The 22,431-nt window shown below is 43.4% G+C and overlaps 1 protein-coding gene across 1 annotated transcript in view; it reads right to left on the bottom strand.

Annotated features, from left to right (window-relative positions):
• PPP2CB (protein phosphatase 2 catalytic subunit beta) overlaps positions 1-14,664 on the bottom strand; it is a 31,040-nt gene extending 16,376 nt beyond the window's left edge. Inside the window, exon 1 of the mRNA XM_060001205.1 lies at positions 14,541-14,664. Within this exon, the coding sequence (XP_059857188.1) occupies positions 14,541-14,642 (102 nt within the window). The 5' untranslated portion in view covers positions 14,643-14,664. The remainder of the gene's footprint in view (positions 1-14,540) is intronic.
• Positions 14,665-22,431: the final 7,767 nt, after the last annotated feature.

The raw sequence follows: 22,431 nt of genomic DNA, 5'->3' as shown, positions 1-22,431 counted from the left end.
ACATGCTCCCTGCTGCCCAATCAGTCACTGGGATGGGGCGACAATGAGGGCAGAGCTGCTACAAGGTGTAATTCCGATTAGAACTGAAGGAAATTTTAGAGATTATCAAGCGTCTCCTTAAAGGTCTGGCAAACGGCCAGAAATGTCCGAGATCACAAATGAAACAGCATTTTTACCAAGTTTATTCATAAGATAGCTTCCCAATTTTGTTCAGAAAAAAAATCAAACTGAAGAGCATAAGTCATTAGAGAGTTCAATTGGACCCGATGTCTATTTTTGTGATTATTAATTAAAAAAAAATACTCAGCCAATGGTTCCAACTCTAAAAAGGAAACCTGCTTCATATACGAACATTATCATTACGGTCTCACTTTAAATATAGAAATAAAAAGCCCCAAAATGTAAATATTATCCAATTCAATTAAAAAAAATTTATTTATTTTTGGCTGCGTTGGGTCTTCGTTGCTGCAGGCAGGCTTTCTCTAGTTGCGGTGAGCGGGGGGCTACTCTTCATTGCTGTGCGCGGGCTTCTCTTGCGGAGCACAGGCTCTAGGCGTGTGGGCTTCAGTAGTTGTGGCACATGGGCTCAGTAGTTGTGGCGCACGGGCTTAGTTGCTCTGTGGCATGTGGGATCTTCCCAGACCAGGGCTTGAACCCATGTCCCCTGCATTGGCAGGTGGATTCTTTTTTTTTTTTTTTTTTTTTGCGGTACGCAGGCCTCTCACTGTTGTGGCCTCTCCCGTTGCGGAGCACAGGCTCCGGACGCACAGGCTCAGTGGCCATGGCTCACGGGCCCAGCTGCTCCGCGGCACGTGGGATCTTCCCGGACCGGGGCACGAACCCCTGTCCCCTGCATCGGCAGGCAGACTCTCAACCACTGCGCCACCAGGGAAGCCCCGGCAGGTGGATTCTTAACCACCGCGCCACCAGGGAAGTCCCACAATTGTTCTTTTAAGGATATATGGTTATCTTAACCCAGCACAGGTTTTATAAAACTATGAGGATGGGTTAAGATATGTGATTTACAGTGTGTGTGTGTGTGTGTGTGTGTGTGTGTGTGTGTGTGTGTGTGTGTGTGTGTGTGTGTGTGTGTTGCTTTACCATAATACTTCCTAAGCTTTTATCTACATAACAGTGAAGTACTTTGTCAGGCCAGAGCCAGCCCCCCTCCAATATTTTTATCTTTACTGTACAGATTCCTGATGTTTCTAAACACTTGATTTATAGCTAACACCCTTTATTGTAAAGTGATCTTACTGTGAGATCACTCTGGCTTGCCTTCAAGGAAAGAATGTGCTGGACTGGCAGAAGTAAGTATACAGTTCATCTGATACTTGGAATTCTCAGTGTAAAAACCCTTGTGTGTCTGGAGTCCCCAAGACCAGCCCCAGGTTTGGTGGTGATTCATAAAAGAAGGTCCACACAACTCAGCACGTAGTCGTACTCATGGCTATGATTTATTACAGCAAAAAAGCAAAATCAGCAAAAAAGGGCACATGCGGCACAGCCCTGAGTAAATCGAGCGCAAGCCTCCAGAGTCCTCTCCCAGTGGAGCTGCAGAGAGTGAGCCTAACACCTGCAGCAGCAAGCTGAAGCTACACATGTGAAATCCGTCAGTCACGGGGAAGCTCATTAGAGGCTCTGTGCCCAGGATTTGTAAAGGGGAGCTGGTCACATGGATACCCCCTGCCTAGCATGTACCAAACTTCCAGACTTCAAAAGCACAGCACGTGTTCCGCATAAATCACACTGTTTGCATAAACAGTTTAGGCACAGCGAGCCACGCTTAACAGGGGATGGTGGGAAGCCTCCCCAAATCCAAGTTTCCAGACACTAGACAACCTTGAAATGAGGCCTTTCTACATACAGTGGTCTTAGGACTGCTACACTCTTTTCTGTACACCGTGTAATTCTATATATAATTCTCACGAGTGCTTTTTAATGTGACTTAGCACCCAAAGTTTAATTATCTCTAAGACTCTGACAAGACCAAGTTTAAACTGTGAAGTGAAGGACTGTGGTGATGGTAAACGCCACCCGGCACAGACACCTCCAGGCATAAAGCTTAACAGTATACCAGCAAGTTTAACGCGTCGCTGTATACCTATCCATTCAAACTTGCTTCCTTTCTCACCCATTTAAAACAAATTCTTTCTTGTTGCTATAAAGTCAAATCTATCTTAGGAAAAGAACTGAGAAAAATAAAGCTTTGGGAATGACATTCACATATAATGCTTTATTTTTCCTCTACCCACATTTTAAGAATGCAGAACATATAAATGTCAAGTCTCCCCAGCTTCTCAACAGGTGGCATTCTATTTTTAGCTTTGTGCTGATGCCCACTGCCAGAGCCATGATCCCAAAGGGCTACCGTATTTGGTGTTGGCAGAGCCAGTATACAAGTTATTTTCTTTCCCCTCTATGTACACATAAATAATCTGCTATAAAACATTAGAGTCTACCTCTTACTCCTAGGCAAATTCATCTAAAGAAAGCCATAGAACAGAGTGATCTCCAAAACAGATGAGATTAAATGAAGTTCCAAATCCTACAGGGCTAGGTTAATGTAAGTAGGGTGGCCTGTCCTCCTACAGTTGCAAGGTTCTTCCATAAATGAGAACTGACCTTTTTTTTTTTTTCAATACAAAGAAATAAACCTTTTCGTTCAGTTCAACCACAGTCAAGAGTCTGTATGCCCGGCAATGTCAAGCTTGGAAACACAAGAATAAATCATATGGTCTGTTGAAATTAAGAAAGAATGAACTATATGTATGTACACAGGCCAAGACAGATTGGTTAAAAAAAAAGATTTCAGTATAACTGTGATCCCACTTTAATGAAAACAATACACCACAAACATCCTCCCTACCCCCCAAAACCCATGTTTTTTGCACACAGAGAACAAGGCCTGGAAAACTATCTAATGTTTGCCTCTGAGGCAGGATGGTAGTGGACAGGGAAGGTGGGTGCAACAGTGGAGAGCATTTGCTTTTCCCCTACATTTCTGAGATGTTCAAATTTTTAAAAAACAAATATGTATTACTTTTTCAATCTGAAAAAAATAACTTTTTAAACTTCAAAACAAATTCCAGATGGCAATAACTTAATTATGAAAACAACCACAGTGCCATATTCATATAAGGGAATTTTATTCAGCCACAAAAAGGAATGAAGTACTGACACATGCTCAGCATGGAAGAATCTCCAGCCAGACACAAAACATTACGTATTATACGATTCCATTCATATACAATGTCTAGAACAGGCAAATCCATAGAGACAGAAAGTAAATCAGTGGCTGCCAGGGGATGGGGGGAAGGGAGAATGAGGAGTGACTGCTAGTGGGCAGGGGTTTTTTTTTCTGGGGGTGATGAAAATGTTCTGCAATTATATGGTGGAGATGGTTGCAAAACTTTATGAATATACTAAAACCACGGAACTGTACACTTTATAGGGCGACTTTTATAGTATGTGAATTACATCTCAATTTAAGAATATGAGGAGCGGGCTTCCCTGGTGGTGCAGTGGTTGAGAGTCCGCCTGCCAGTGCAGGGGACACGGGTTCGTGCCCCGGTCCGGGAGGATCCCACATTCCACGGAGCAGCTGGGCCCGTGAGCCATGGCCGCTGAGTCTGCGCGTCCGGAGCCTGTGCTCCGCAACGGGAGAGGCCACAACAGTGAGAGGCCCGCGTACCGCAAAAACAAACAAACAAAAAAGAATATGAGGAGGAACTTCCCTGGTGGTCCAGTGGTTAAGAATCCGGGCTCCCAATGCAGGGGGCCCAGGTTCGATCCCTGGTCAGGGAACTAGATCCCGCATGCCGCAACTAAAGATCCCGTGTGCTGCAACTAAAGATCCCGTGTGCTGCAACTAAGACCCGGTGCAGCCAAATAAATAAATAAATATTAAAAAAAAAAATATATATATATATATGAGGAAAACCCCAAAACTAAATGTGAAATGCTGTTGCAGCTCTGACTTAGCCTTCTTTGAAGATGACAGTGATTTTAATGCCATTTTTCTTAGAAAATCTAAGTTCAGAAATATAGTTTACATAGTCTAAAGTGCAGTGATTGTTTTGGCATTAATTTTATCTTCAATTTCTGGTATTCTGGTTTCCTTTCATCAAAGAGGACTTCATTCACCAAGTCCTTCAGAGCATTTGTCCTGAAAAAAACACTGAAAGAAAACTTTCTGCAAGATCTTCAAAGTAGAATAAAAGGCACATGTTGCAAATAAAACTACTCCATGTGAAACGTTTATAAAGTATCTTCATTTTTTCTATCTATGAACATGATTTTACACATCATACGTAAAGTCGAGAAATGATGAATTGATTTTAAAAGGTCTGTTTTCTAGTCATTAGCAGTAGTTCATGTTAGTCTAGTTTGCTTTAGTTACTTTACCTGTCTGCTATGAAAGGTTGGCTTAGAGAAGCACGGAACATGATGATTTGTTCAGTCAGTAAAATTGGGTTTTAACCTCATATTCCACTGTAATCATGTCATTCTTTGTTATAGTAGAAAGAGACGAGCTATCTAGGTGAGAGGCCCGCATACCGCCAAAAAAAAAAAAAAAAAAAAGTTCTAGCCACAGAATGTCCTTGGCAGTGCCAGACCGGCTCTCCAGGCACACTCTCTTTCTAAATCACTGTGCATACTGCTGCTGCAGAAACAAACGGCAGAAGCAATCTCTCTACACACGTAAGACAGTCAAATGTGCAATCAGCTCCAAAGCTGGACTGCTAATTTAAGTTCATGTTAAGAGCTAATCGCCTTCTTGGAAGACATGCCTTAACTATTTTATGCAAACAGTTTTTCTCTAGACAGAAATTAACCTTGAAGGCTGACATACCATATCATTCATACCCATATTTTTTGTAGCTGTTCTCCAATTGGCATTAGGATGGGTTTTATTTTTGCCACTACCTCAAAACAGGGCTTTTTCCAGTACCACTTTGGTCTTAATTTCAGCTGACTCCTTCACGTTTTAGGCAATCTGAGTTAGAATAGGAATTTAATTTTGAGGGAGAAATCACCCTCACAACGATGTACCTTTCTATAGAATAGTATTTCTAACAGACTCCAAAAAAATCATGTTACTTAAAAAAAAAACCTAAAATCTAGTCACAAAGAATTAAACAAAAAGATGATATTTACAATTAGGTTTGACTTTTTATTGTCTCTCACATTTTTTCTATATGCCTGCCCCCAATGCAGGGGACACGGGTTCGAGCCCTGGTCTGAGAAGATCCCACATGTCACAGAGCAACTAAGCCCGTGCGCCACAACTACTGAGCGTGCGCTCTAGAGTCCTCGAGCCACAACTACTGAGGCCACGTGCCACAACTACTGAAGACTGTGTGCTCTAGGGCCTGTGCTCCGCAACAAGAGAAGCCACTGTAATGAGAAGCCTGTGTACCGTGACAAAGAGTAGCCCCCGCTCACCGCAACTAGAGAAAGCCCGCGCGCAGCAACGAGGACGCAACGCAGCCAAAAAAAAAAATAATAAAATTTTAAAAAGATATAATGAAACTGCATTTTTCAGAGTTCTAGAACCACTCTATAGAAAACCTCTTTTGAAGTACATTCTCCACAGAGAAGTCATATCAACACTTCTACTTATTTTGCATCTTTTTCCAAAAGAAAATAGGATGACATTTAAAACAAGATAAAATAGCTACTTTTATTTTTAGCTTTTCTTCATTTAATACTCATTGCTAATTTCTGGTCAGGACTTTACACCAGTAGTATCTTAATACAACCGCCCCAGGAGATCAGCAAGTACGATCATCCCTGTCTTAGATAAGGAGTCAGAGGTGCAGAGACTGGCAGCCATCAAGCTGTGGAGCCAGGGTTTGAACTCAGGCTGCCTACTAGAGTTTGCTATAAACAAACATTGCACTTGGCAGGAAAAAGGCGGGTAGAGGTAGGGAAATGAAATGGAACTTTAGACTAAGGCTAGAAGACAGAAAATATACACCACAGAGGTTCACCACAGCTGCTAGAAGGGGGCTGCCGCACGAAGCACTGCTCAGGGGGGTAGCGAGGAAGGGCTACCGTCACTCTTCTCCAGCCCGTCGGCAACCCCATCAAAGGGGTGGAGGACAAAGATGAATGACAGGAGATTTTCACTTAAAAAAATCATGCTTAGTGGCAAAGTACAAGTATACAAAGAAAGAAGTGGGTAAGATACCAGCTGAAATATACCTCAGAGGTCCTAGAGATGGGCAGTCCAATTTATTTAGGAGCTGAAGTTAAAAGAATCTCTCTGGGCAAATTCAGAAAGCTTGCTCAAGTGATTAAGGCTCAAGTGTGACTGAGCAGGGGTACAACATTCTTCTCCAGGAAGACATCTTAAAATTATTAGAGAGTCAAAGGTAAAACCAATTCAACTACCAACTTTGCCCATAACTTCAAGTCTACATCTACTGTTCACAGTGAGGTTAACTGACTCAGCTAATTTCAGAATTGGATATTTCACCTGACACTAGAGCCTGAGAGATCGAGTTAAAACATATATTCTAAGACATGAAGTTATAGTTTATCATGCAAGAAAACTGAATGTCGATTTGAAGCGGTAAGTAAACAATTTGTTTCAGAAACACAAAAATACCATTTGCTTGGCAGTTCTATTTACAGAACTAAATCCTCTTGAGTCAACATATAGTTATTTAATAGACTCACAGACACAGAAAACAAAGTTATGGTTACCAAAGTGGATGGGGGGGGATAAATTAGGAGTTTGGGATTAACATATACACACTACTATATATAAAATAGATGAACAACAAGGGCCTACTGTACAGCACAGGGAACTATACTCAATATCTTGTAATAACTTTAATACAAGAGAGAATCTGAAAAAGAATATATATATATATATATGTAAAACTGAATCACCTATCCTGAACCAAGATGGTGGAGTAGAAGGACGAGCTCTCACTCCCTCTTGCGAGAACACCAGAATCACACCTAGCTGCGGGACAATCATCGACAGGAAGACACTGGAACTCACCAAAAAAGATACCTCACATCCAAAGACAAAGGAGAAGCCACAATGAGATGGTAGGAGGGGTGTAATCACAGCAGAATCAAATCCTATAACTGCTGAGTGGGTGACTCACAGACTGGAGAACATTTATACCACAGAGGTCCACCCACTGGAGTGAAGGTTCTGAGCCCCATGTCAGGCTTCCGAAGCTGGGGGTCCGGCAACAGGAGGAGGAATTCCTAGGGAATCAGACTTTGAAGGCTAGCGAGATTTGACTGCAGGACTTTCACAGGACTGGGGGAAACAGAGACTCCACTCTTGGAGGGCACACACAAAGTAGTGTGCGCAACGGGACACAGGGGAAGGAGCAGTGACCCCAGGGGAGACTGAACCAGACCTCCCTGCTAGTGTTGGAGGGTCTCCTGCAGTGGTGGGGGGTGGCTGTGGCTGTGAGGACAAGGAAACTGGCAGCAGAGTTTCTGGGAAGTGCTCCTTGGTGTGAGCCCTCCCAGAGTCCACCATTAGCCCCACCAAAGAGCCCAGGTAGGCTCCAGTGTTGGGTTGCCTCAGGCCAAACAACCAACAAGGAGGGAACCCAGCCCCACCCATCAGCAGACAAGCAGATTAAAGTTTTACTGAGCTCTGCCCACCAGAGCAACACCCAGCTCTACCCACCACCAGTCCCTCCCATCAGGAAACTTGCACAAGCCTCTTAGATAGCCTCATCCACCAGAGGGCAGACAGCAGAAGCAAGAAGAACTACAATCCTGCAGCCTGTGGAACAAAAACCACACTCACAGAAAGACAAGATGAAAAGACAGAGGGCTATGTACCAGATGAAGGAACAAGATAAAACCCCAGAAAAACAACTAAATGAAGTGGAGATAGGCAACCTTCCAGAAAAAGAATTCAGAATAATGATAGTGAAGATGATCCAGGACCTCTGAAAAAGAATGGAGGCAAAGATCGAGAAGATGCAAGGAATGTTTAACAAAAACCTAGAAGAATTAAAGAACAAACAGAGATGAACAATACAATAACTGAAATGAAAACTACACTAGAAGGAATCAATAGCAGAATAACTGAGGTAGAAGAACGAATAAGTGACCTGGAAGACAGAATGGTGGAATTCACTGCTGCAGAACAGAATAAAAAAAAAGAATGAAAAGAAATGAAGACAGCCTAAGAGACCACTGGGACGACATTAAACGCAACAACATTCACATTATAGTGCTCCCAGAAGGAGAAGAGAGAGAGAAAGGACCCGAGAAAATATTTGAAGAGATTACAGTCGAAAACTTCCCCAACATGGGAAAGGAAATAGCCACCCAAGTCCAGGAAGCGCAGCGAGTCCCATACAAGATAAACCCAAGTAGAAACACGCCAAGACACGTAGTAATCAAACTGACAAAAATTAAAGACAAAGAAAAATTATTAAAAGCAACAAGGGAAAAACAACGAATAACATACAAGGGAACTCCCATAAGGTTAACAGCTGATTTCTCAGCAGAAACTCTACTACAAGCCAGAAGGGCATGGCATGACATACTTAAAGTGATGAAAGGGAAGAACCTACAGCCAAGATTACTCTACCTGGCAAGGATCTCATTCAGATTTGATGGAGAAATGAAAAGCTTTACAGATAGGCAAAAGCTAAGAGAATTCAGCACCACCAAACCAGCTCTACAGCAAATGCTAAAGGAACTTCTCTAAGTGGGAAACACAAGAGAAGAAAAGGACCTACAAAAACAAACCCAAAACAATTAAGAAAATGGTCATAGGAACATGCATATTGATAATTACCTTAAACGTGAATGGATTAAATGCTCCAACCAAAAGACACAGGCTTGCTGAATGGATACAAAAACAAGACCCATCTATATGCTGTCTACAAGAGACCCACTTCAGACCTAGGGACACAAACAGACTGAAAGTGAGGGGATGGAAAAAGATATTCCATGCAAATGTAAATCAAAGGAAAGCTGAAATAGCAATACTCATATCAGATAAAATAGACTTTAAAATAAAGAACGTTACAAGAGACAAGGAAGGACACCACAAAAAGATCAAAGGATCAATGCAAAAAGAAGATATAACAATTATAAATATATATGCATCCAACACAGAAAGCATCTCAGTACATAAGGCAAATGCTAATAGCCATAAAAGAGGAAATCAGGGCTTCCCTGGTGGCGCAGTGGTTGACAGTCCACCTGCCGATGCAGGGGACACTGGTTTGTGCCCCGGTCTGGGAAGATCCCACATGCCGCGGAGCGGCTGGGCCCGTGAGCCATGGCCGCTGAGCCTGCGCATCCGGAGCCTGTGCTCCGCAAGGGGAGAGGCCACAACAGTGACAGGCCCGCATACCGAGAAAAAAAAAAAAGAGGAAATCAACAGTAACACAGTAATACTGGGGGACTTTAACACCTCACTTACACCAATGGACAGATCATCCAAAATGAAAATAATGAAACAGAAGCTTTAAATGACACAATAGACCAGATAAATTTAATTGATATTTATAGGACATTCCATCCAAAAACAGCAGATTACACTTTCTTCTCAAGTGCACACGGAATATTCTCCAGGATAGATCACATCTTGGGTCACAAATCAAGCCTCAGTCAATTTAAGAAAATTGAAGTCATATCAAGCATCTTTTCTGACCACAACGCTATGAGATTAGAAATGAATTACAGGGAAAAAAACGTAAAAAACACAAACACATGGAGGCTAAACAATGTTACTAAATAACTAAGAGATCACTGAAGAAATCAAAGACGAAATTTAAAAATACCTAGAGACAAATGACAATGAAAACACGACGATCCAAAACTGATCGGATGCAGCAAAAGCAGTTCTAAGAGGGAAGTTTACAGCAGTACAAGCCTACCTCAAGAAACAAAAAAAAATCTCAAATAAGCAATCTAACCTTACACCTAAAGAAACTAGAGAAAGAAGAACAAACAAAACCCAAAGTCAGCAGAAGGAAAGAAATCATCAAGATCAGAGTAGAAATAAATGTAATAGAAACAAAGAAAACAATAGCAAAGATCAATAAAACTAAAAGCTGGTTCTTTGAGAAGATAAACAAAATTGATAAACCATTAGCCAGATTCATCAAGAAAAAGAGAGAGGACTCAAATCAATAAAATTAGAAATGAAAAAGGAGAAGTTATAACAGACACCACAGAAATACAAAGCATCCTAGGAGACTACTATAAACAACTCTACGCCAATAAAATGGACAAGCTGGAAGAAATGGACAAATTCTTAGAAAGGTATAACCTTCTGAGACTGAACAAGGAAGAAACAGAAAATATGAACAGACCAATCACAAGTAATGAAACTGACACTGTGATTAAAAATCTTGCAACAAATAAAAGTCCAGGACTAGATGGCTTCACAGGTGAATTCTATCAATCATTTAGAGAGGAGCTAATACCCATCCTTCTCAAACTCTTCCAAAAATTTGCATAGGAACACTCCCAAACTCATTCTATGAGGCCACCCTCACCCTGATACCAGAACCAGACAAAGATACTACGAAAAAAGAAAATTACAGACCAATATCACTCATGAATATAGATGCAAAAATCCTCAACAAAATACTAGCAAACAGAATCCAACAACAGATTAAAAGGATCATACACCATGATCAAGTGGGATTTATCCCAGGGATGCAAGAGTTCTTCAATATACACAAATCAATCAATGTGATACACTATATTAACAAACTGAAGAATAAAAACCATATGATCTCAATAGATGCAGTAAAAGCTTTTGACAAAATTCAACACCCATTTATGATAAAAACTCTCCAGAAAGTGGGCACAGAGGGAACCTACCTCAACATAATAAAGGCCAGATACGACAAACCCACAGCAAACATCATTCTCAATGGTGAAAAACTGAAAGCACTTTCTCTAAGATCAGGAAAAAGACAAGGATGTGCACTCTCATCACTATTATTCAACATAGTTTTGGAAGTCCTAGCCACAGCAATCAGAGAAGAAAAAGAAATAAAAGGAATACAAATTGGAAAAGAAGAAGTAAAACTGTCACTGTTTGCAGATGACATGATACTATACATAGAGAATCCTAAAGATGCCACCAGAAAACTACTACAGCTAATCAATGAATTTGGTAAAGTTTCAGGATACATAATTAATGCACAGAAATCTCTTGCATCCCTATACACTAATGCTGAAAACTCTGAAAGAGAAATTAAGGAAACACTCCCATTTACCACTGCAACAAAAAGAATAAAATACCTAGGAATAAACCTACCTAGGGAGACAAAACACCTGTATACAGAAAACTATAAGACAGTGATGAAAGAAATTAAAGATGATACCAACAAATGGAGAGATACACCATGTTCTTGGATTGGAAGAATCAATATTGTTGATATTTGTCCCAAAGCAATCTACAGATTCAATGCAATCCCTAACAAATTACCAATCGCAGTTTTTACAGAACTAGAACCAAAAAATCTTAAAATTTGTATGGAGACACAAAAGACCCCAAATAGTCAAAGCAGTCGTGAGGGAAAAAAGTGGAGCTGGAGGAATCAGACTCCCTGACTTCAGACTATATATACTACAAAGCTACAGTAATCAAGACAATATGGTACTGGCACAAAAACAGAAACATAGATCAATGGAACAAGATAGAAAGTCCAGAGATAAACCCACACACCTATGGTCAACTAATCTATGACAAAGGAGGCAAGAATATACAGTGGAGAAAAGACAGTCTCTTCAATAAGTGGTGCTGGGAAAACTGGGCAGCTACATGTAAAAGAATGAAGTTAGAACACTCCCTAACACCATACACAGAAATAAACTCAAAATGGATTAGAGACCTAAATTTAAGACCGGACATTATAAAACTCTTAGAGGAAAACATAGGAAGAACACTCTTTGACATAAATCACAGCAAGATCTTTTTTGATCCACCTCATAAAGTAAGGGAAATAAAAATAAAAATAAACAAATGGGACCTAATCAAACTTAAGAGCTTTTGCACAGCAAAGGAAACCATAAACAAGACGAAAAGACAACCCTCAGAATGGGAGAAAATATTTGCAAACGAATCAATGGACAAAGGATTAATCTCCAAAATATAAACAGCTCATGCAGCTCAATATTAAAAAAACAACCCAATCCAAAAATGGGCAGAAGACCTGAACAGACATTTCTCCAAAGAAGACATACAGATGGCCAAGAAGCACATGAAAAGCTGCTCAACTAATCATTAGAGAAATGCAAATCAACACTACAATGAGGTATCACCTCACACCAGTAAGAATGGGCATCATCAGAAAATCTACAAACAGCAAATGCTGGAGAGGGTGTGGAGAAAAGGGAACCCTCTTGCACTGTTGGTGGCAATGTAAATTGATAGCTACTATGGAGAACAGTATGGAGGTTCCTTAAAAAACTAAAAATAGGGGCTTCCCTGGTGGCGCAGTGGTTGAGAGTCCGCCTGCCGATGCAGGGGACATGGGTTCGTGCCCCGGTCCGGGAGGATCCCACATGCCGCGGAGCGGCTGGGCCCGTGAGCCATGGCCGCCGAGCCTGCGCGTCCGGAGCCTGTGCTCTGCAACGGGAGAGGCCACGACAGTGAGAGGCCCGCATACCACAAAAAAAAAAAAAAAAAAAAAAAAAAACTAAAAATAGAGCTACCATATGACCCAGCAATCCCACTACTGGGCATATACCCAGAGAAAGCCATAATTCAAAAAGACACATGCACCCCCATGTTCATTGTAGCACTATTTACAATAGCCAGGTCATGGAAGCAACCTAAATGCCCATCGACAGACGAATGGATAAAGATGTGGTACATATATACAATGGAATATTACTCAGCCATAAAAAGGAACGAAAATGGGTCATTTGTAGAGACGTGGATGCATCTAAAGACTGTCATACAAAGTGAAGTACGTCAGAAAAACAAATATTGTATATTAACGCATATATGTGGAACCTAGAGAAATGGTACAGATGAACCAGTTTGCAGGGCAGAAATTGAGACACAGATGTAGAGAACAAACGTATGGACACCACGGGCGCAAAGCGGTAGGGGTGGGGGGGTGGGGAGTGTGGTGGTGTGAGGAATTGGGCGATTGGGATTAATATGTATACAGTAATATGTATAAAATGGATGACTAATAAGAACCTGCTGTATAAAAAAATAAAATAAAATTCAAAAAAAAACTGAATCACTTTGTTGTATACTTGAAACTAACACATTGTAAATTAACTATACTTCAAAAAAAGTTATTTAATACATAAAGACGCTAAGCAACATTACACGTAGTTAAAAAACACTATTCTAACTACTTAATATTAGCTATTACTCCTCCATTCCTAATATGCTTAATTTTAAGGGTACCCTATAAATAATAATGACAAAATCTTTCTTTCTTTAGTGCTTTTCTGAGGCATCCTGACTTCCAAACACAATTATAAAGAAAGTCTTACGGATTTTGGCTTAAACCCCCTCCCCCAAAACCCAAAAACATTAAAAAATAAATAACTTCGTTACTCCTTCACATGGAACCTTCTTACATAAAAATTATTTAGTCCAAACTACATAAAAGATGAATGAGAAAAGATGGAAAGTCCGAAATAATTACAGTGGTTAAGAAAACAATGCACACAGAATTCAGAAAGTTGTCTCAGATCACACTATCAACAGCAACTGTAAACAGTAAACCACCTGCATATTTTATTACTTTCTGGAAATGAAAAAAAACTTACATATAATAGTAATAACTTTCTGAAAAGTGCTAACCTGCACGAAAAACACATACCCCATTAAACATTTCAGGCAAGCACTGTTGCCAAACTTAAGACTTGCCGTCTTGTTTCTGAAAATCAACAATTTTTTGCTTCCAAAGAGCCTCTCAACGTGAAGACCAGTCACCATCTGTCTCAACTAAAGTCAAGTTCTATTTTAAAAATCACAGTCTGTCATCACACCCACCTCTCTACAAACAAATGCTTCACGCATACCAATTTACTGATTTTTGATGGGCCCGAGTCACCTGAGAAAAAGCTTGGGTGTATTACAGAGCGCGTTGATAGTCACAACACCCAGGTTCGTTTTCGGTGCATTTTCAATTTTGAGACCGCACGAGATTCATCTGCCGGCCAGCTAAAGCGCCGGGATGGCTAGTCCGCACGGGAAATGCTGCGGTGTCAGCAATCCCCCCACAATAGCGTTGGCGACCCCAATCACACTCAGGGCGTGGATTCCGGGTGCCACAATGCCCCCGCCCACCTACCCCGGACCCCACAGGCCAGGACCAGGAACGTCCGGTCCGGATCGTGGGCTGGGTTCCCGGGGGTCCTGGAAGGGCCCGACCCCACCCGGGGAAGGATGCCCAAACCGGAGACGCAGCCCTGCGGGTCCCCGGACCGGCGCGCCGGACACAGGGCAGGCATTCCGGGAGGGGGTGGGGGGAGGGCAGAAAGAGGAGGGGGAGGAGGAGGAACGGGGTCCCCGCCCGCATCTCGTCCCTTTTCTCTCTTACCTTTTCGCACAGCGTCCGCACCTGGTTCTCGTTCAGTTGTTTACACTCGTTCAGCTGCTCGACCCACTGGTCCAGCTCCTTGGTGAACGCCTTGTCGTCCATGGTGGCCTGAGCCCCTCCCCCGCTGCCTCCCGCCCCCCTCCCCGCCCCCGCGCGCCCCAGCCCCGGGCGCCGCTCCCCTCGCCCGGCGCCGCCGCCGCCGCCAGCTCCCAGGGGGAGAGGAAGGAGCCGGGGAGTGCGACCCCGCGCCCCGCCCAAGCCCCGCGGGCGGCTCCGGGCGCACGGCCTCCGGGAGACCCCTGCCCGCCCTGGCCCGTTGGGCCGCGCGCCCCAGGAGTCGGTGAAGGGCGCGGGGAGGTGCGGGGCTTCCGCGCAGCTCCCGCCGGACGATGGGCACCTGCCGCCGCCGCCTCCCGCCCGCCGGCCGCTCCCGGTTCCCTTGCCCCTTGTCTCTCGCTCTTTCTCTCCCCTCCCTCCGGGTGTCCGTCATCGCCCGGGCATTTCCGCCGGGAAAAGGCGAGCAGGCGGCGCCGCCGGGGCCCGAGACGCGGGGAGGGATGCAGCGCCTCCGTGTGGCTCGGCGGAGAAACGGGCCGAGGGGCCAAGGATCGCGCCGCTTTCTCGCTCTTCCACTTTGTATCATCCTTTTTCACTTCGGGTCCGGACCAAGCGCTCCAGGTTCTTCCTTCACATCCTTTTCTCTGGGAATTCTGTCCCCACCTTACTCTCTTGCAGTGCTTTCTCTTTTCTCTCTCTCTCATTTTTTTTTTTTTAGCGCTCTGAGGAGGGAATTGGTAAGCTTGTGTCTCTCCTCGACCACATAGACCCGAGAGTCTAGCACTCTCCTATAGCAGGCATTCCGTATCTATTAACTAACTAAATAAATAAATAAATAAATTCTTTCCGGTCTTAGCTCTGTCATTAGCTAGCTGTGCAGCACTGACATCTCGAATCCTCCCTTTCAGCATCAGAAAGACGAGCCGATTGCTCTGTGGTATCAATGTGTCCCTTCCAACTCCAGCATTCTTCACCGCGTTTATGCAGTGTTTACTGAATTCTGATGATTTGTTCATTCAACGAACATTTAACGAGCAACTGCTAACTGCCAGGTCCCTTGGAGCGCAGGTGCTAACCAAGCATACTTCCTCTATCAGGATGTTGCCTGAACCCAAGTGGCAGGCAACGTCCGGTATCAGAAGGCAAGGGCTCCCTCTTGGCATTCCCAGCCTCCTAGCCATGTCCTTGGACAATCACCGGATCGCCCCCAGCCTCAGATTCCTCATTTGTTAAAAGGGCGCGGCGAGGCCTATCTTTTAAGTTGTGATGATTAAATTCTACAAGTGCTTATCCAATAGTACAGTATGGGAGCCGTGTTAGTTGCCTAATCCTTCCTAGGCAACAGCTACCGAAAGCTTTAGAAAGGTGGCATTCGAACTGAATTTTTTTTTTTTTTTTTTTTTTTTGCGGTACGCGGGCCTCTCACTGTTGTGGCCTTTCCCGTTGCGGAGCACAGGCTCCGGACGCGCAAGCTCAGCGGCCATGGCTCACAGGTCTAGCCGCTCCGCGGCATGAGGGATCTTCCCGGACCGGGGCACGAACCCGTGTCCCCTGCATCGGCAGGCGGACTCTCAACCACTGCGCCACCAGGGAAGCCCTCGAACTGAATTTTGAACCTTCTCCCCAGGCAAAACCTTGAAGTTGCCTGGAGAAGAGGAAAGAAACTTTTTTTTGGAGAGTGGCAGAGGACAAATGTGTGAAAGACCATGGTCAGTTTGGAAAGCTATAAATACTCCTAGCAACAGAAGTAAGTCATATGGTGGGAAACAAGGTTGAAAGAGCTCCTGTTCTCAAGTGACTTGTACATAGCAGCAAACCAACTGAAGGACAGGACATGAAAAGATGGTGAAACAGTACTGAACAGAAGGGGAACCTGCATGATTGCAACAGATTTGCAGTCTCTGAGGCGGTTAGTCTGTAAATGTTGAAAGGAGGCTGCATCTCAGGTAAATCTGGAAAGCTCAGAATGAGAATGAGAGGAAGAATGGTATTTCTGGAGTTCCTACAGAGGATGGACAGAGAACAGAAAGTATACCTTGAGGAGAAATGGGAACTACGAATAGTGTTTAGGGAGGGAGGTCCTTGACATAGAAGCAAATGTGTCTGGGATTAATGTGCAAGAACGCTCTTAGAGCTGGGAGTAGACAGGTGAGTTTGCGAGAACAGGGCTGCTGAAATGTTTAGTCAGGTTATGCTGTAGAGCAAGTAAGAATGCTTTTGAGTGCTTCTTATCTGCTAAGTGTTTCGAATGTATTTAGTACTTCAATAATCCTATGACCCAGGGGCTGTTGTTACCCTCCATTTTACAGATGAGGAAACAGAAACATAGAGGTTTAAAAATGCGTTTGCGTCACACAGATAGTAACTGGTGGACTAAGGATTAATGCCCAAGTCTGTCTGACTTCCACTTTTGTCATTTGTGTTACGTGACCTCTGCAGTCTGGACGGGAGTACGGAAAGCTGGAGGTTTCTTGGTGATTATAATATCAGTTTTCAGTATTTTGGTTATGAAGCCATCTTAATTAAAGATAAAAACTATAATTCTTAAAATCTTTCTTTCTTCACTCTTTGCTTCTGTTGTATATGTATATGTGGTGTGTTTTCTGCTGTGGAACATAACCATTATTCTCCAATCCTTGCTAATCGTTTGTCATGCAACGCTGCATTTAATCTTAGGTTTGCAGACCAGATCTAAATTTCTTTGTTTTCAAAGAGACAACCAGAAGTGTTTGTATTTTTGTTTTGTTTACCTCTTCCCTTCTGGTCACAGAATTCTTAAATCATTAATTCCAGCAAACAACCCTTTGCCTTAAAATTACATTTTAGATTTTGTTCCTACACAATTGTCTGGGTTATTTTAAAATATGTAAACATTGAGGGACTTCCCTGGTGGCACAGTGGTTAAGAATCCGCCTGCCAATGCAGGGGACATGGGTTCAAGCCCTGGTCCGGGAAGTTCTCAGATGCCGCGGAGCAACTAAGCCCTTACGCCACAACTACTGAGCCTGAGCTCTAGAGCCCACGAGCCACAACTACTGAGCCCACGTGCCACAACTACTGAAGCCCACGCGCCTAGAGCCCTTGCTACCCGACAAGGGAAGCCACCGCAATGAGAAGCCCATGCACCACAACGAAGAGTAGCCCCTGCTCGCCACAACTAGAGAAAGCCCGCGCACAGCAACGAAAACCCAACGCAGCCATAAATAAATAAATAAATTTATTTTTTTAAAAAAAAGCCTATTTATCTAAAAAAAAAAGAAATTGATATATGGAACTCTGCATCAGAAACTCAATCAATAATGATGAGATTTAAAAAGACAGGGTCAATTTGGAAATGCTTTCTTTGAATTTAAAAACTACAAATCACTGTTAATAAAAAGATCATAGTAGGTGTTCTCACCCTACTGCTCAAGAAACATGGTTCTAAAAAAACCTTTTCAAAAGCATCAAAAAATAATTTTTTTTTTTCTTTTGGCTGCACTGAGCAGCTTGCGGGATTTTAGTTCCGGACCAGAGATTGAACCCGGGCCCCGGCAGTGAGAGCAAGGAGTCCTAACCACTGGACCACCAGGGAATTACGAGATGGAATTATCTGAAGATAAAGGAATCAGTGCAGATGTGATGTTCAATATTTTGTCCTTTTTTGTGGTTGCCCTCAGGAGGCTTGGTTCAAATTCCCTAGCAGAGTGGAGTTCTTTATCTTTACACATTTTATACCTGGCTATTTTTTTTTAATTAAGGTATAATTAGCATAAAACATTATATTGTTTCAGGTGCACAGCATGATTTGATACTTGTATATATTGTGGAATGATCACTACAAGTCTGTTACCCAACCAAATTTGGGTCCTCTCACCCACACGCTGTAAAGCCAACCTACCGACACCAGGTTGTGGTGAAGGAGGGTGTGTGCAGTGTTTACTGCAGGGCCAAGCAAGGAGTCCAGGCAGCTAGTGCTCAGCACACGTAAACTCTCTGATCGGTTTCAGGGAGGCTTTTTTTTTTTTTTTTTTTTTTGGCCATACGGGATCTTAGTTCCTGACCAGGGATCGAACCCATGCCCCTTGCAGTGGAAGCACAGAGTCCTAACCACTGGACCACCAGGGAATTCGCCAGGGAGGCATTTTCTAAAGGCCAGGTGAGGGAGGGGAGTTGCAGGGTATGTGATCAGCTCGTGCACAGTACTCTGATTGGTTGATGGTGAGGTAACAGGGTGGTGTCACAAGGGTTAACATTATCAATCAATACTCAGACTCCAGTAGGTTTGGGGCTATGTTCTCATGGTCATCAGGTAGTTAACTTCTTCCATGTGGTGGGGTTTTAGCACCTGTAAAACAACTTGGGAAATGTGCATCAGATACTGCTATCTAGGTACTTCAGAGAGGAGGTAAAGCAGAGGACAAGGGGGAGGGGTCTGTCCCAGGAAGGCCCCATAGGGTCCTGCTTGATTACAAGTCTAGTTAACATCTATCGCCACATGAATCTACAAAATTTTTTTCTTGTAACGAGAACTTTTAAGAACTACTCTTAGCAACTTTCAAATACGCAGTATAGTGTAAGTAACTATAGTCACTATGCTATATATTATATCTCCAGGATTTAATTATTCTATAACTGCAAGTTTGTACCTTTTGACCCACTTCCCCCTTTTGTTCACCCAATACCTAGCTATTCTATATTGTGTGTCTGACAATGCCAACACTGCCAGTTCTTAAGTGACTAAAGATGTTTCTCTTGCTTCTGCTGACCTTACTCATAGTGGCTTGAACAGATCTGGTGGAAGTACCATTTGCCTTCCTTGGGAGGCTTTCCTCTAGAAAGCTTGCTTCTATATCTCTGGTAGCCTTAACCCAGTGCCACTCCAGCAAGAGCTGTGGCTCAGAATGAGAGTGTCAGTTCCCGCACCTCACTGCTGTTTCAAGGTGCAGAGTCCCTACAGCAGCATGTCTATATGAATCCAGCCTCAGCCAGCTCACTCATCTGCCTGCCATCCTGTTCAGTCAGGCTCCCTGCTGGTTCACCTCAGGCCTTGGCTCTTGGCCTCGTGGCCTCAGTTTCCAGCTGTTTTGTCCTTAGCACCCAGTTCTTCTCAAACCTTCACCAGATTCTTTCCACTCTAGCCCCAGGTTTTCTCATTCTGGACTAAATTCACACTAGTTTATTTTTTTGGAAATCTATGGAGACCTATCCTACTCTTGCAAGACCACTGAAGCCTCAGAAAAATGTGTCCTGTCCTGGGTCTGGTTCTTTTAGAGCAGAAGTTCCCTTAGACATTTATAAAACTGGAACTGAAAGACCTGTTTCTTTTTTAATTAATTAATTTTTGGCTGCGTTGGGTCTTCATTGCTGTGCGTGGGCTTTCTCTAGTTGCAGTGAGCGGGGGCTACTCTTCATTGTGGTGCATGGGCTTCTCACCGTAGTGGCTTCTCTTGTTTTGGAGCAGAAGCTCTAGGTGAGCAGGCTTCAGTAGTTGCAGCACACGGGCTCAGTAGTTGCAGCACGTGGGCCCTACCTAGGGCACGCAGGCTTCAGTAGTTGTGGTGCAGGCTTAGTTGCTCCACAGCATGTGGGATCTTCCTGGAACAGGGCTCGAACCCACGTCCCTGCACCACCAGGGACTGCACCACCAGCGAAGCCCTGAAAGAACTGTCTTTGTTTGTTTATTTTTGGCTGCATTGGGTCTTCGTTGCTGCATGCGGGGTTTCTCTAGTTGTGGCAAGCAGGGGCTACTCTTTGTTGCTGTGCACGGGCTTCTCATTGTGGTGGCTTCTCCTGTTGTGGAGCACAGGCTCTAGGCTCACAGGCTCAGTAGTTGTGGCTTGCGGGCTCTAGGTGCACAGGCTCAGTAGTTGTGGCTCGTGGGCTCTAGAGTGCAGGCTCAGCAGTTGTGGCGCATGGGCTTAGTTGCTCCTCAGCATGTGGGATCTTAGTTCCCTGACAAGGGAGCAAACCTGCATCCCCTGCATTGGAAGGCGGATTCTTTACCACTGGACCACCAGGGAAGTCCCTCATATGATTTTTTTTAACAATTAGTCAGATTGAGAATTTTTTCAATTTTTTTTGACGTTTATACTGTGTATGTGAATTGTGTTCACCATTTTACTAGCTTTTTCAACCCTTATTATTTACAGGCTGCTTGATATGTTCCAAATATTTTACAGTGTGTTACATAGATTTTATATTTGTCTGTAAGAGTCTTTCCATACAGAAGTTAAAAATTTTTTTTTTCCTAACAAGAGTATTTATTGTCAGGCAGTATTCTAAGTACTTAGATTATTGCCTCGATTATTCGCTTCACTACAACCCTATGAAGTAGGTGCTATTATTATAGTTTCAATTAATTAACTGAGGATACTGAGGTAGAGAAAATAAGTGACTCGCCCAAGTTCATTCATTTGGAGCTGGGAAATGAAGCCAGGTAGTCAGAGCCGATGGTCTCCAAGTTCTGTAATACTCTGCCACCCATCCTGTCAATAACTTTGCTTAAGGCTGTTTAAAAAGTCTCCTCTGCCCCAAGATTACATGGATATCTTATTATGTATTTTATAGACATACATAAATGACATATAGAATTTACTGTACATTTTATATTGAAATTCCCTTGCAATACAATTTATTTGGGCAACTTTTATGTTGTGGTAAAATATTTACATTTTAACCATTTTTAAGCATATGATTCAACAGCATTAGGAACATTCACAATGTTGAGCAACCCTCACCCCTACTATTTCCAGGACTTCTTCATCATCCCAAACAGCAACTTGGTAGCCATTTAAACAGTAATTGCCATTTCAGTAGTTGTGGCTCGCGGGGCCTAGAGCGCAGGCGCAGTAGCTGTGGCTCGCGGGCTCTAGAGCGCAGGCACAGTAGCTGTGGCTCACGGGCTCTAGAGCGCAGGCGCAGTAGCTGTGGCACACGGGCTTAGTTGCTTCGCGGCATGTGGGATCTTCCCGGACCAGGGAATGAACCTGTGTTCCCTGCACTGGCAGGCGGATTCTTAACCACCGTGCCACCAGGGAAGTCCCTGCTTATCGGTATTGTCACCAGTCTTCTTTTCTACAGGGCAATTGGTAAATCTTTGTCCAATGTTAGAGTATAAGATTTAAATTCCACTTATATCTTTTATAAGCAACAGTGGTAATAATAAAGAATATATCTGGTCTTAGACCCCGGTTTCTGGCACAGAGCTTCCAAAACCCTTGGAATTTCAGAGTGAGAGGAGTATCTTTGTTACACTGATGAGGTAGGTGACTCGGGATCGGGGCTGGTCACCAGAAAGACCAACCCTGTGACTGGTCAGCCAACTTTGGGCCAGCCTGACGTCAGGTGAGGGGATAGGGCTGGAGATGGAACTCATCCATGTCATCAAGGATTTAATTACACATGCTTCTAACGAAACTCCAGTAAAAACTCTGGTCACCCCAGCTCTGTGGAGCTTCCAAGTTGGTGAACACATTGACGTGGTGGTGGGGTGAGATGCCTGGATCCCACAGGAGAGGGCGTAGAACCTCTGCATATTCCTCCACTCCTAAAGAATATTTCTCAGTTTGGTTGCTCCTGACCTGTATCTTTTATAGTAAAACTGTAATTCTAAGTATAATGTCTCAGTGAATCCTGTGAGTTGTTCAAGCAAATTACTGAACCTGCAAGGGTTGTGGGAACCCCCAAATTTATAGCCTAGTTAGGGTACACCTGAGGCTTGTGGCTGGAGCCTCAAGTGGGGACAGTCTTGTGTAGGCCTTTGCACTTCTCTTGTGGGCTCTGTGCTAACTCCATGTAGTGTCAGAATTTAACTGAATTACAAGCACTCAGTGTAGAACAGTGCAACACACTA

The sequence above is a fragment of the Delphinus delphis genome, chromosome 21 (assembly GCF_949987515.2).
Source record: "Delphinus delphis chromosome 21, mDelDel1.2, whole genome shotgun sequence".
Lineage (NCBI taxonomy): Eukaryota > Metazoa > Chordata > Mammalia > Artiodactyla > Delphinidae > Delphinus > Delphinus delphis.
This window is presented reverse-complemented; position numbering and strand designations above follow the sequence as displayed.